A 15,126-nucleotide genomic window follows, 5' to 3' on the forward strand; every position below is an offset into this window, starting at 1 on the left:
AGAAGCCTGTTTGTTAGAAATACATTTTGGATGTTTATTTTAGATACAATTTTGCTGAAAGGTATGAATTTGCAAAGGGAATTAATATTTAACTATTAATGATTAAATTTCCACCTCATTTAATGAGGTTCTGTTTCTGGTACATTGGCACTAATAAGGATTTTTCTACTATTCTATTTTTTTTTGTGGTTGGGATAAAGTTAAGTTTACACTCATTGCATATAATTATTGATATCAGCTAACATACAGTACAGACCAAAAGTATGGACACACCTCATTTAAAGATTTTTCTGTATTTTCAAGACTCTGAAAATTGTACATTCACACTGAAGGCATCAAAACTACGAATTGACACATGTGGAATTATATACTTAACAAAAAATGTGTGAAACAACTGAAAATATGTCTTATATTCTAGGTTCTTCAAAGTAGCCACCTTTTGCTTTGATGACTGCGCTTCACACTCTTGGCATTCTCTTGATGAGCTTCAAGAGGTAGTCACCGGAAATGGTTTTCACTTCACAGGTGTGCCCTGTCAGGTTTAATAAGTGGGATTTTTTGCATTATAAATGGGGTTGGGACAATCAGTTGTGTTGTGCAGAAGTCTGGTGCATACACAGCTGATAGTCCTACTGAATAGACTGTTAGAATTTGTATTATGGCAAGAAAAAAGCAGCTAAGTAAAGAAAAACGAGTGGCCATCATTACTTTAAGAAATTAAGGTCAGTCAGTCCGAAAAATTGGGAAAACTTTGAAAGTGTCCTCAAGTGCAGTTGCAAAAACCATCAAGCGCTACAAAGAAACTTGCTCACATGAGGACCGCCCCAGGAAAGGAAGACCAAGAGTCACCTCTGCTTCTGAGGATAAGTTTTTCTGAGTCACCAGCCTCAGAAATCGCAGGTTAACAGCAGCTCAGATTAGAGACCAGGTCAATACCACACAGAGTTCTAGCAGCAGACACATCTCTTCAACAACTGTTAAGAGGAGACTTTGTGCAGCAGGCCTTCATGGTAAAATAGCTGCTAGGAAACCACTGCTAAGGACATGCAACAAGCAGAAGAGACTTGTTTGGGCTAAAGAACACAAAGAATGGACATTAGACCAGTGGAAATCTGTGCTTTGGTCTGATGAGTCCAAATTTGAGATCTTAGCTTCCAACCACCATGTCTTTGTGCGACGCAGAAATGATGAATGGATGGACTCTACATGCCTGGTTGCCACCGTGAAGCATGGAGGAGGAGTTGTGATGGTGTGGGGTTCATTGCTGGTGACACTGTTGGGGATTTATTCAAAATTGAAGGCATACTGAACCAGCATGGCGACCACAGCATCTTGCAGCGGCATGCTATTCCATCCGGTTTGCGTTTAGTTGGACCATCATTTATTTTTCAACAGGACAATGACCCCAAACACACCTCCAGGCTGTGTAAGGGCTATTTGACGAAGAAGGAGAGTGATGGGGTGCTACGCCAGATGACCTGGCCTCCACAGTCACCAGACCTGAACCCAATAGAGATGGTTTGGGGTGAGCTGGACCGCAGAGTGAAGGCAAAAGGGCCAAAAAGTGCTAAGCATCTCTGGGAACTCCTTCAAGATTGCTGGAAGACCATTTCCGATGACTACCTCTTGAAGCTCATCAAGAGAATGCCAAGAGTGTGCAAAGCAGTTATCAAAGTAAAAGGTGGCTACTTTGAAGAAGCTAGAATATAAGACATATTTTCTGTTGTTTCACACTTTTTTGTTAAGTATATAATTCCACATGTGTTAATTCGTAGTTTTGATGCCTTCAGTGTGAATGTACAATTTTCATAGCCAAGAAACACAGAAAAATCTTTAAATGAGAAGGTGTGTCCAAACTTTTGGTCTGTACTGTATATAACCAGCCTCACCACTGACTTTGACTTGTGCCATGACTAAGGATTAGGGATGAGCAAACACGTTGAAGTTTGGGTTCTGGTAACCGACCTGAACTTTATTCCAAAGTCCGGTTTGGGTATCAGAACCGTATCCAAACTTGAACCAGAACCCGAAACCCATTGAAAACAGTGGAGACCCGAACTTCTGAGCTGGGAAAGTCATCTCTCTCTCTGCAATGAATTTCTGGAAGAAGTTCAACGTTTAGCACTGGACGCTAACTGTCCGGTACGAACCGCAAACTTTTAAGTTCGGGTTCAATCATCTTTAATAAGAGTGCATCTCTGCATTTGAAATGTGTTGGTTTATTTTTTTTCTGATTATGAAGCTTTAGCATTCGAATAAATTTTGCATGATCTTATTCGACTTGAGTTGGAACTTTTGGGGAATTTAGAACAGATTAGGGTTATAAATAGATTACTGTGAAATTTATATAAAAGTATTTGGAAATGTTTACATCTTTTTTAAACCATTCAGTTTTCAAAATAAATAACTTATTAACTTAAATCTTCAGAGTTTAATGAACACTTGCAAAGTTTATGTTTTTTACATAATATACAGTGAAGTGAAGAAGACTTTGCCCTCTTCCTCATTTCTTATTCTTTTGCATATTTTTCACACTTAAATATTTCAGATCACAAAACAAACTTAAATATTAGACAAAGATAACACAAGTAAACGCAAAATTAAGTTTTTAAATGAATTATTAAATTATTGACACACTTTACATTACATTGAAGCATGATACTGAAAAAAACACATTTATTATAAGTAAAGCAGGTTTGGGATGGAATTAAATGGTTTATGCTGTTGTTATTATTAGTATTATTAATAATAATAATACTAATAATAATAATAATACTGCTAATAAAAATTAATGATAATTGTATTACTATTGATATTTATTTCAGGTATTTTTCCATTGCAACTTGTTTGGCAAATAGATGTCACTACAAATACTAACAGTAAAATTTCATCATTTATTTACAAATGGATAGAGTAAGAAAATTAAATACAAAACAAATATGCTGAGAATAACAATTTTCTTACTAGAAATATTATTAGAAATTCCTTTCTGACTAGAATGAGCGTAGAGTTATTACCTTTTTTATGGTGTCAAGCATAGACCTTCCACCATTCCAAGGCTTGGTTGACTTTCTCATGCAGTTCAAGCTTGCCATACTGTGCCACTTTCTGTCTTCTAGTTTTCTATGGAAGGCATTAGCCAGCATCAGTACACTGTCATACAGATAAAGGTTCGACACCTGCAAACAACACAAAGTTTCATGTTAAGGTAATGCTTTAAAAAAGGGAACAGATTTTTTTTAAGAAAAATAAAACATAATAAATTCAGCTCAACCAGTTAAGAGGCAACATTTTTAACCTTTCCTTCGTTCATTGACAAAAAGTTTTATTTATTTATGTGAAAAAAATATGCTTTGATTTGCTCAATTCAGTTTATAGAGTCAATACTAATGTGTAACAATTTTAATAGGCAAAAAAATTATGCACTTTGTTATGCTAAGTGCTAGGCTTAGTTGGCAAATGACTCTGGGGTTTAGAGTTCTTTGGCATTTAAGGCTTTGTGCGCACTGAGTTTTTGCCTTCCACAAGAGATATAGTTCAGGATGAAATAAACAGTAAACATTTACTTTAACCATAAAATATATTTAATTTGATTGACAGCTTTTAGGTTCTTCCAGGAGATTCATAGATGATGAATAGAGTGGAGGTTGAGCGGACACACCACCTTAGTCTATTCAAGATGCTGCAGTACAGAATCCAATCCTTGGTATCCAGAGCCCTGGCCTTGGGACTGCTGGAGGCCCTAGCTGTCAGACTCCCAGTGATCAGTAAGGTATCCCTTATATGTAGGGGATAATTTCATATTCTGGGAATATTCTTTTAATTGTAAACCTCAATACACTGGTGGGCACTGTCAGAAAAAGGCCCCTGTGCAAGAACTTAGTATGGGCCCTTTGTAGCCAATGGCTCATCAAAATGAACAATTCCACCTGGTTTGAAGGTGGAAATGGACCCCCTTACCTCTTGAAGCCCTGTGTGGCTGAATAAGTTTCACCAATGATATGTCCACCCCTGCCTCAAAATATATTATACTGAGCTATTGTTTGAATTATTATCGGCGCATTGGTCTCCCCAAGCCTTGTCTATGGATGCATCAGAATCCTGGATTAGATGAGTATGTTGTTTTTTTTTATTTTTATTAAAACTTGTGGTGTGATTTTGGGGGCATAATATAAATTGGGGGACCCTCATACAGTGTAGGGGACCCTGAAACAATGTGTGGTGGGTCCTCAAAGTGTGTGGGTCATTATATAGCATGGGAGTCAATGTGAGGGCTGTTGTACAGTTTGGGGTCAAATGCGGAGAAAATAGACTGTATGGGAGTTAATGCGTTTTTCAAGCATTTTTGCCTCGGAATTTCCGCAGCGAAAATGCTTAAAAAATGCTTGGTAATACGTGCCCCATGGTCCCCAATGATAATCCGCATGTGCTGTGCACATGCTGCGGAAATTTACTCTGCAGATTATCATTGCGGAAAAATGTCCATCATGTCCATTAATTTTGCGGACACGTGGCGTAATTGCCGCCATTGGCTTGGATTGAATCGCATAATATCCACATGACTACATGTGCACATGCGGATATTAAGCGATTCAATGTGTGGATGGTGACCGGGTCTGGAGAAGAGAAGACTCGCCTCCAGACCCGGGTACCATAAGTACCTGTAAAAAAAAGAATTTAAAATAAAAAAAAACATTATGATTACCTCCTGATGGCCCCCAGTCTCCATAGCGATGCATCCTCGCTCCCCGGCAGCTCTCGATGGTCTAAAAGGACCTGCCATGACGTCATTTAGTCATGTAACGGGTCACGTGACTGCTGCAGCGGTCGCGTGACCTGTCACATGACTAAGTGACATCATGGAAGGTCCTTTTACACAACCGTGAGCCACCGGGGAGACCGGAGAAGGAGACCGGGGGCCATCAGAAGGTAAGTATAATGTTTTTTTTTTTAATTTTTACCATTTTTATTCATTTTTTTTACTAACCTGGTCACACTATATAAAATCCATGCCAGTTGCATGGATTTATATAGTTTGACCAAGTTGTCAAGCACTTTTCCAAGTGATTCTAAAATCGCTTGGAAAAGTGCTTGATAACCCGCATGCAGAAATGCATGCAAGAACGCTTGACAAACGCTTGTCCCTGGCAGGAAAAATGCATGTAAAATCCGCATGCGTTTTCCCTGCAAGGGAGATGAGGAAAAATTCTGCAGCATTTCTGCTTCATGGGCACTTATCCTAAGTCACCATCTATAACAGTGCTGTAATCACTTGTATGTTCTGCAGGACTGGTAGCTACCACAGTATGGTCACTGTATAGAGGTAATATCAGTCTTGGTCTTCGCATGCACATTTATTTTCAGTAGCAGCACAGTCATCTGCTGAGGTTCCCCTTTGCTCACAATTAGGGTTTATCACCGTAGTTGTGATCAGGGTTACCGGTTAGGGGCCCACTCAGATGTCCCCCCCCCCAGCTGAGCCCATAGCTATGCCTATGCTGCAATGAGAACCATAAACTACAATAAAATTTACATTGATTTTAGCTGTTGCAGACCATTATATATACTGTACATAATATACATTCTTACTGCTTAATTAATGCTGTGTTGCTCTGTTTGAAAGAAGCTCATCCTCAGATTGTACTTTTGATAAGAGGCTAAACCATGCATTACAATGTCTTCTAGGAACTGACAGTGATTCTATACTCTAAAGCTCTTAAGTGATGTGACATCCATTCCAGTAATTTTATGGTAATCTATGGAAATGTATTTTATCCAGTTGAGATTTCAATGGACAGAATGTTAGTGACAAAATCACTAGTGACAATAATCTCTTATTTATCCAGAACCTGTATAGATGGAATTATATAGGACATCTTCATGTCAAGCTTTAAATCAAGCCGCTGTAAACATATGTAGCTTTTATTTCCAAGTATAACTTTATGGACTTTATGAGATTGGTATAATAGAATGGAGCATAGCAGGAAGTCAAACCCCTATTGCCTCACTGCATGCACATTTATGGACAGTTTATGATAGTCTTTTTAATGAAGACACAAAACTGCTGTTTTAATGCATGTCAGCATATTGCAACTGCCTTTCTCCTCTCTTCCTTTCATGAATATAGGTCACTATAAATAGCACCTGTTTTCTGGTATATACAGGGGAGTAGAAGGAAATATAATTTGATTCTCTCCTTTTCAGTTTTACAATTTACCTTCGACATCAAGAATTTAATGCCTACCATAATATGTTCAGATTTTTCTGTTTTGAAGCATTTTTAAAGCCACTTTAAAGCAGATTCCATTATATATTTTGGGAAAATAGCTGCATAACACAAGAGTGAACATAGCCGTAATTTATACAAATTGTTCCATAGCACTAACGTAGTATACCAACAATATTATGTTTATTAGGGCATCATGATGGCTCAGGGCTCAGCACTGCAGTACTAATCCAAACAAGGACGACATCTACAAGGAGTTTGTATGTTCCCCCGTGTTTGTGTGGGTTTCCTCTGGGTTCTTCGGTTTCCTACCATACTCCAAGCACATACTGATAGGGAATTTATATTGATAGCCACAATGGGGACAGTGATGAGGATATCTGTAAAGTGCTGTCGGATATGATCATGCTATATAAGTGAGTAACATAATTAAATAAATTAGCATATTATAAATGCATTGTATATACTCTGGTTTCTTCCAGTGTATGTTACAGTTTTAATATAAACCAATGCCATATGGTAACATCCACTACACATATATCAAATATGGCAGATGCAATAGTAAAGCTGCTTCATAATAGAAACCATTTGCTAGTAAACTGATGATTTCAGTGGAACAGAAGAGAATGTGCATGGAATGAATGGAAACAAAAAAGTATTCCTGAATATATCAGCTTGATTGTTATTACACTTAAACATAAAATTAATTGAAATATGTTCCAATTTAGTTCCATTAGTGTACTTGTTGTATAATGAAGTTTTATAGCACCTTTCCTAAAGCAATAGGTCATCACTAAAGATGAGCAAATCAGCTAAAATTTGATTCTTTGGATTAGCTTGAATTTGGTTGCATGATTACATTTTTGTTTTTATTCAAAGCAAATCAAATTGCTCTGAAGTCACTACAAATCCCATAGCATAATGATCTGAGGTTGCTGCAGAGCCCAAAGCACAATAAAAAGAGGGGTTAAAAATATTATACCCATCTTGCACTTCACCTATCTTGATGCCGCAGCTTCTAACTCATTCCTCTGTTGGCTCACTCCATCCTTCTGGCTCCAGTCCTTTATTCCATTTTCAGCCTTTCCCATTCTTTGGCACCTTCAGTGTTCACAAGGCCCCATGCAACATCTCCATGACGTACATTACCCTGCAGCATCATGATGTCACTTAATTCTAGTTATCTACAGAGGCCCCAAAGTAGGAGGACATATAAGAAGCTGGAGGAGGGAAGTGGGGTAGCAAAGGAGGGGAGGGGGGAGCAGCGATGCCAGGGCAGGTGAGGGGTCAGAATAATATTTAGTCTTAAAAATAATCAAGCAATAGACCGTAATTTTGCTTTATTCAAGTGAAAGCTTATTCTTTGTGACATTTGCAGCAAGTTCAATTAATCTTGAATCTATTTGATTTCTTCTTATAATGATTCAATAAAAAACATCATTATTTACCATTGGGATTAAAACCTTGATTGATTACAAAGGAGTGTGACACGTTACATGACACAGCTCTGATAGCTATACCATAATATGACATGTACACTACCTGTGTAATCATCACATGATTTAGACTTATCCTTTTCTTCTCGAAGTAAACAATTTAGCCTTCTATTATATGACTACCAGCAAAGTTCTTGAACACCTAAATTAATTGATACACCAAGTATTATGAAAAGTTATTAAAATAAAAATTGGATATCATTTCACAAATTAGTTTTATTTGCTGGAACTTGAAAAGCCTTTAAAATCTCAGCACTAAAGACATTAGTGGATCTCTTGAAGTTCGAATTCACTTGATTCACTAAATTTCCCAAAATAAATTTGTGTGAATCTCATTAATGGAAAGTTTGTAATTGCTAAGAAAATACACTTGGGGAAGATTAAAGAGAGAAAGAACCCCATTAACCATAAGAGCTTACACTCTATAGGAGAGAGAGACAGGATCTCCCTACCCACAAAAACTTACACATTACAAAAGTGTAATAGAGAGCAGATCCTACTGATCATAAAAACTTACACTGTACAGGAGATCAAGAGAGAGTGAGGACCCCACTGATCATAAGAGCTTATACTCTACAAGAGAGAGAGAAAGGACCCTTCTGACCATAAGAGCTTACTCTCTACAGAAAACAGAGACAACTCTGCCATACGAATGGTGCTACATTGGGAACCGCTGATCTGTGATGGCTCAGGCATTGAGCACCACTGTACAAGGTATGATAATCCACTAGATATCATAGCTGCAGGACATTGTGGGAAAACCCACATAGCCACCCAAAAAGACATTAGCCTGCTCTCTGATGCTTCAGCAATGTGAAAAATGGTGCCGGGTAAGTTTTTATTTTTTGCTGTGAATGGCGAATTGAGTCTTAAAGTGTTCAAATTTGTATAAAATTAAAACTTTCAGGAAATTTGATTCAGACTGAATCCCCTGCAGATTGATATGGTCATCTCTACTCATGACAATATTTAGTAATTAACTGGTTCATGACCAAGACATTTTGCCCCCTCTCCTGAACAATCACATTTTTATTGCACATATGTTTTTAATGTCTCTAAAAAATTCTCAATTGGATATTCAAATAATTTTTGCTCCCTTTTTTGCGATATATGGGGCATAATTTTTATGTCATTGTCAAATTCCTTTTTCCTTTGCCCTGCTGATACCAGGGGTATATGTAAGGAAAATTAGGAAAAAAGTGTCTATCAATTTTTTATTTTTTTATGACCACAATGGACAGCAAAAAAAAATATTTTAAATCACATTTCTCTTTCCATAATTTTTTTTTTATATGTATCGGACAGATTTTTTTCAATGGAGGAAGGGCTAGAAACTGCAATTCAGAATTGCAAATACTGTTTTATTTTTAATTTTTACTTATTTTGTATTTACTGTTTTTTTTTTTCAATTATATTTTTACCTTTTTTATTTATTAATTTTTATTTATTTTATACACTGCGCATCCTATAAGGTCTTAAAAGACATTTTGGGAGTACTTTAACATGATAATATATTTTTATTACTGATTTTTCCTGTAACTGGGGCTTCTATCCGCAGTTACAGTGGAAATTCAGTGTCCTGTCTGCATATTACTGCTGACTGTCTCTCCAGGATCCAGAAGCTCCTGTTGTCTTCCTTCATCCAGTAATCACATTTCCACTGCATCCACAGAAGGAATCACGAACAGTGCTACTGCTTCCTAATCTATATTTGAAGACAATAGATCTGCACTGATTACACTGCATTAACATTTTAGAACATCAATGCCATAAAGTCTATGGGCAGTTAAAGTGGTTAAAGTGTTTGGTCATTTTATTCTATTAGTGATGAAGAGCTTGGTTGAACACAGGTCACATATGACCTCCATACTATGTACAATGGAACCTTTGAAGGAAGTGTACTGTGGAAATGCTATGGGACTAAATTGGTGGACATGTTTATCCAAAAGCAACAACCATATCACCATAAGAAGAACACATTGTTTGAACATCAATCAACAAATTTATAAGCCACACGTGTTATTTTCCACAGCATTGGCACAGCACACATTCTACAAAGGTCCTATTTTGCATTGTATGGAGGTCATATTTGACTTTGTAGTCACCAAAATTCATGAAATAGGAATAAAATGCAGACTCAGCCTACTCATTGCTGCCTCAATAGATGACAAAGTCTGCATGGATTGCCAATTCTTTTTCCTAAGTGTTATCAATTTGAACAATTTGCACAAGGTCAGAAGTGTTTTGTTTATTACTGTGCATGTTTAGCCACATCTGTAGACATTTATTAGTTCCTGTAACACAGGGTTCCCCAACTCCAGTCCTCAAGGCCCATCAACAAGTCATGTTTTCAGGATTTTGTTAGTATTGCACAGGTGATAATTATATCACCTGCAGAAGTATCACCTGGGTAATAGTAAGGAAATCCTGAAAACATGATCTGTTGGTGGGCCTTAGAATTGTGGAAGCGGTATCAAGATAAAGTACATGCACAGTCTATTCATATTTTCAATATGCAGCCTAAATGTACAAATGAACTTTAAAAGTCATCAAAAGTAAGGATTTTTATAAAAATCTATTCTCTTTTGTATTGTTATATGTACTTTGCTTTGTGTAATAAAACCCTTAACATTTATATTAATGAGATGATGATTGAATAGATTGTCTGCAAAATAAAAAATATAATGAAACATTTTAGCACTAGTATTAAAATAGAAACCTTCTCACTTTCCTCTTCCAGTAGGATTGTCAGATGATCGCTGAAACCGGTGGCCACTATTTTGCTTCAGAAGTCACCTGACACTTCCTGCTGAAAGCGACCAATAGGGAACAATAGCAGAAGCAGAGAGAAACAACATTTTTTTCTAGAGGGAAATCACCTTAAAAGGTTAATGAATGTATTACCTAAAATATAATCAATATTTTACGTTACTATTTATTTACCTATAATTTGAAATGACCGGATTAATCAGTGGAGGATCGAGTTTGAGTTCCAGAAATGCATGTTTTGCGCAAATTCGAACAATCTGCGATAAGATTTGATGGTCCCAATTTAAAAAAAAAAATGCCCAGTGCCATTTCATACATACTGCATAGTCAGTGAGCAGGCTGATTGTGTCTGGCATTGCAGTACAGGTTTCCCCATAATGCCATGCAGCAATCTGATCAGATGGTGCAGCACAGCCAATCGGGAATGGCTATCAAATGCAGTTTGTAATATAGGGGCAGGGCAAAGAATGCCATTTTATGCCTGCACTGTGTAGGGATAGAAGCGCTCAGAGCACACAGTATAGGGAAAGATAAAATCCCAATACGATTGTGGTGTACTACTTCATTGTCGATACCATATTGAAAATGGAAGTGATAGTTAAGTCTGTGATATCCAAGATTCAAATGATATATAGTGAACTGTTGTAGCAGTCTAGCCATCACCAATGTGTTACTTTGAAATAATACATCTCTTATTTAAAGCAGCAACGGCACCTTAATAGCTGTTTTTAATTTAGAAAGTGACAGCAAGCAAGGGGAGTATTGAACCGCTAACTGCAGATTTTGCAACTAAATCTGAATTCAATGTTTGCTTTTATTTGTAATTGAATGTGTCATGCCAGTGATTTAAGAGCCGCCAATTTTTAAAAAGAGAAAACTCCCATATCCTGAACCTTAAACACAGGAGATTACTTTTTTTGAATTCCATAAGTGCAATCTTCTTTCACAAAATTAACAAGTTTAGAAATATCATAGCCAGCAGCATCAATTACAATATACATGACATGATGGTTCAGATGATTTATCTGTAGTGATGAGCGAGCATGCTCCCTACTGCTCGGTGCTCGCCCGAGCATCTCACTGCTCGAGATGCCCGGCGCTCATTGAGCATTTCCGGGGTTGCTCGGCGGGAGTTTGGGTCTCCTCCCTGCATTTTAAGCGCTCTTTACAGAGCCAATGAACATGCAGGGATTGCCTGCCACTCACTGCAATGCCGCAGCCATGTTGGTTGCGGCATTACAGTGATTGGCTGGCAGCACAGCGTCATCAGGTCTATATCAGACCTGGCACCGCCATGCTTGTCACAGTCACTCCACAATCAGACAGTGTAGGGAGAGTTGCTGCTGAGCTAGATAGAGATTTGCTTGTTTCTAGTTAGTGTAGGTGTACCAAACTATATTAGAGACACATATCCATCTCAACAAATAGTCCTTCTGAGGACTAATCCATCTGCAGAGATATCAGGCAGGCAGTGTATATAGGCAGGCAGGCAGGGTATATAGCAGACTGCAGTGCATATAGCACAGGAGGCTCCATTCCAGTTTTGTCTGCTGCTGCTGTTTGATATTTCTACAAATAGGCCCAGGTCTCAGGGGCCAGGAATAATTATTTTTTGGATCTTAATCCTTATTATTTGCTTAAAAAGCAATCCAGAGAACACTGTTTTTCTGCGCCATTTGCTTGTTGGCACTGCAGAATACAGCCAGGTCCTTTCCATATTACAGCGCTAAAAATCCAGCTATTTAAAATTGTGTTTTCTCTGTCACACGTATCACATATACGTTTTCAGAAAAAACTGCCATTTCTGGCCTCCATTAAAAATTTGTTTCAGTGTGTCAGTAAAGCAATTGACACCAGTTTGCTGTTCAAAATATTTAACTACATGCCAGGTATTTAAAACTCTGTTTTCGCCATCACATGGATCACATATACGTTTTCAGAAAATACTGCCATTTCTGGCCTCCATTAAAAAACTTTTCAGTGTGTTAGCAAAGTTTTTGACACCCGTTTGCTGTTCAAAATAGTTACCTACAGGCCAGGTATTTAAAACTGTGTTTTTTCCGTCACACGGATAACATATAACTTCACTCCAAATTCAGCCATTTGTAGTGAGCGTAGAAGATATTGTCCTCCATTTAAAATGGGCAAGGTGCGTGGCAAGGGACGAGGAACTAAACGTGATGGTGATGGTGCATGCAGAGGCCGAGGCCGCGGGCAAGCTGAAAATGAGTCACAACAAACACCCACATCTTCTCGCCCGACCTTCCCGTCTCAATTCTTAGGGTACCGCAGCACACCACTATTGAACCCAGAGCAGTGTCAAAAGTTTGTTGGTTGGATAACGGATAATGCTTCCAGTCACATTGCCACCACCGCCACCACCCTATCTTCCACACAGTCAACTCTCAGTAGCCGTGAGTCTGGACTGCATATTCCTCCCCCTGATTCTCCGTCCAACCACTATGCCGAGTGCCCGGAGACAACAGACCCCACACTTGAACAATCCAAAGAGCTGTTCACTTTTACATTTATCAATTCAGGCCTCTCCCGGTCCACTTGAAGCAGGGCAAAAGGAGATTGCATGTAGCGATGCCCAAATAATTGAGAAACCACGGTCACATGAAGGCGACGGTGGGAAAGAGTCACAAGAGGTGGATGATGATGAGAAAAAATTTCCAGAGAGTCAGGAGGAGGACCAGGGTGCTGAAGTGGAAGACGAGGTGGTGGATGATTTAGTAACTGAGCCAACCTGGCAGGAGGACATGCAGAGCGAGGACAGCAGCACACAGGGGGAGAGAGGCGGAGCACCCCAAAAGACAGGAAGAAGCAGTGTGGTGGCCACAGACAGAAGGCAGGCAACCATTCCCCGTAAAACCAACACAAAGGAAGTTGCCAGCACAATTATTGGGTCTTCCAGAGTCTCGTTGTTTTTTAAAGACTCTGCCGATAACCCCAAAAAGGCCATTTGCACCACCTGCCAGGCCAGCATCAGCAGGGGTGGCAAAACTACCAATCTGACCACCACCAGCATGATCAGGCACATGGCAACAAATCACCCGACTTTGTGGGCCGAGCCCCAGGGCCCAGAAAAGGGGTCTGCGGGTGGCACTACTGCTTCTTCCGCTGTTGTGCATGCAAGCCAATCCCCTGTCCATGGTGCATGTGAAGATGCCTCCTGCCCTGCTCCTGTCGTTGTACACTTGCAAGTAGCAGCATCAAGAAGCACATCCACGTCATTGTCCCAGCGCAGCGTTCAGTTGTCCATACCCCAGTCCTTGGAATGCAAGCGCAAATACACAGCCAACACCACATAGGCCACACTACTAAAATCCCACATTTCACGAGTGCTTGCGCTCGAAATGTTGCCTTTTAGGCTCATGGAGACGGAAGCATTCCGCAACCTGATGGCGGCGGCCGTCCCAAGGTACTCGGTCCCCAGCCACCACTATTTCTCCAGGTGTGCCATCCCTGCTTTACACAAGCAAGTGTTCCAAAACATTAGCCGTGCCCTGAACAACGCAGTCACCGGGAAATTCCACCTAACCATGGACACGTGGACAAGTGCTTGTGGGCAGGGACGGTACATCTCGCTGATGGCACTGGGTTAGCGTAGTGGAAGCCGGGACCCAGTTGGAACTTGGGAAGGAACACGTCCTCCTGACGCCAAGGATTGCGGGCCCTAGGTCAATCAGGGTTGCCCCCACAGTCTACAGCTCCTTCACCTCATCCTCCTCAGCCTCCTCCACCTCTTCAGCCTCCATCTCTGAAATGACCACATCTGTCACAAGCTGGAAGAACTGCAGCACTGCCTCGGCCAAGCGACAACAGGCTGTGCTGAAGGTAATATGCTTAGGTGACAAACTGCACAATGCTGAAGAGTTGTGGACACCTCTAAAAGAACAGGCAGATCTGAGGCTTACACCGCTGAACCTACAGCCAGGCATGGTCGTGTGTGACAATGGCCGTAACCTAGTGGTGGCTCTGAGGCGAGGCGAGCTTACACAAATCTCAAATCCTACCCAGAGCTGCCAGGTTTGCTGTGTGCAGGTTTTAGAAAGTCAGCTACTGCTTCCGCCACCCTTGCCATGCTTCAGCAGCGCTTGCAGCTTTCGGCTCACAGACTGGTGTGTGATGTCCCCACGCATTTTATACTCTACATGGCAGATGTTGGGAAGGATTTGTGAGCAGAAGAGGGCAGTTGTTGAGTACCAGCATCAATAATTCCATCTGTATTCAGTTCAGACTCCACACATAAGACCTCAGGAGTGGACATGGATGTCAGACATCCTCCAAAACTTTGAGGACTCCACCAAGATGGCGAGCGGCGATGAAGCAATAATTAGCATCACTATCCCGCTTCTCTGTCTTCTGAAACACTCTCTGCTCACAATCAAAGCGGATGCATTGCAGGCAGAGCACAATGAGATGGAGCAAGGAACCATACAGGTTAATTACACACAGCCCAGCCTCATCTCATCCCAACGTGGATTGGTTGACAATGAGGAAGAGGAGGAAAAACAGGAGCTAGTTTCATAGACGGTACTACCTGCACAACTGTCATACTGTCTGTTCAGCGTGGATGGCCAGAGGGCATTACTGGTTGGTGACACTTCTAGACCCACGCTACAAGGAGAA

The 15,126-nt window shown here is 40.0% G+C and overlaps 1 protein-coding gene across 2 annotated transcripts in view; it reads right to left on the reverse strand.

Annotated features, from left to right (window-relative positions):
- GRID1 (glutamate ionotropic receptor delta type subunit 1) overlaps positions 1-15,126 on the reverse strand; it is a 1,896,881-nt gene that overhangs the window by 510,794 nt on the left and 1,370,961 nt on the right. For both annotated transcript variants that reach the window (XM_073685862.1, XM_073685863.1), the window contains exon 7: positions 3,018-3,179. In XM_073685862.1, coding sequence (XP_073541963.1) covers positions 3,018-3,179 — 162 coding nt within the window. The remainder of the gene's footprint in view (positions 1-3,017; positions 3,180-15,126) is intronic.

Source organism: Phyllobates terribilis, unplaced genomic scaffold (genome assembly GCF_046119375.1).
Source record: "Phyllobates terribilis strain yellow unplaced genomic scaffold, ASM4611937v1 Scaffold_5__5_contigs__length_657084704, whole genome shotgun sequence".
Lineage (NCBI taxonomy): Eukaryota > Metazoa > Chordata > Amphibia > Anura > Dendrobatidae > Phyllobates > Phyllobates terribilis.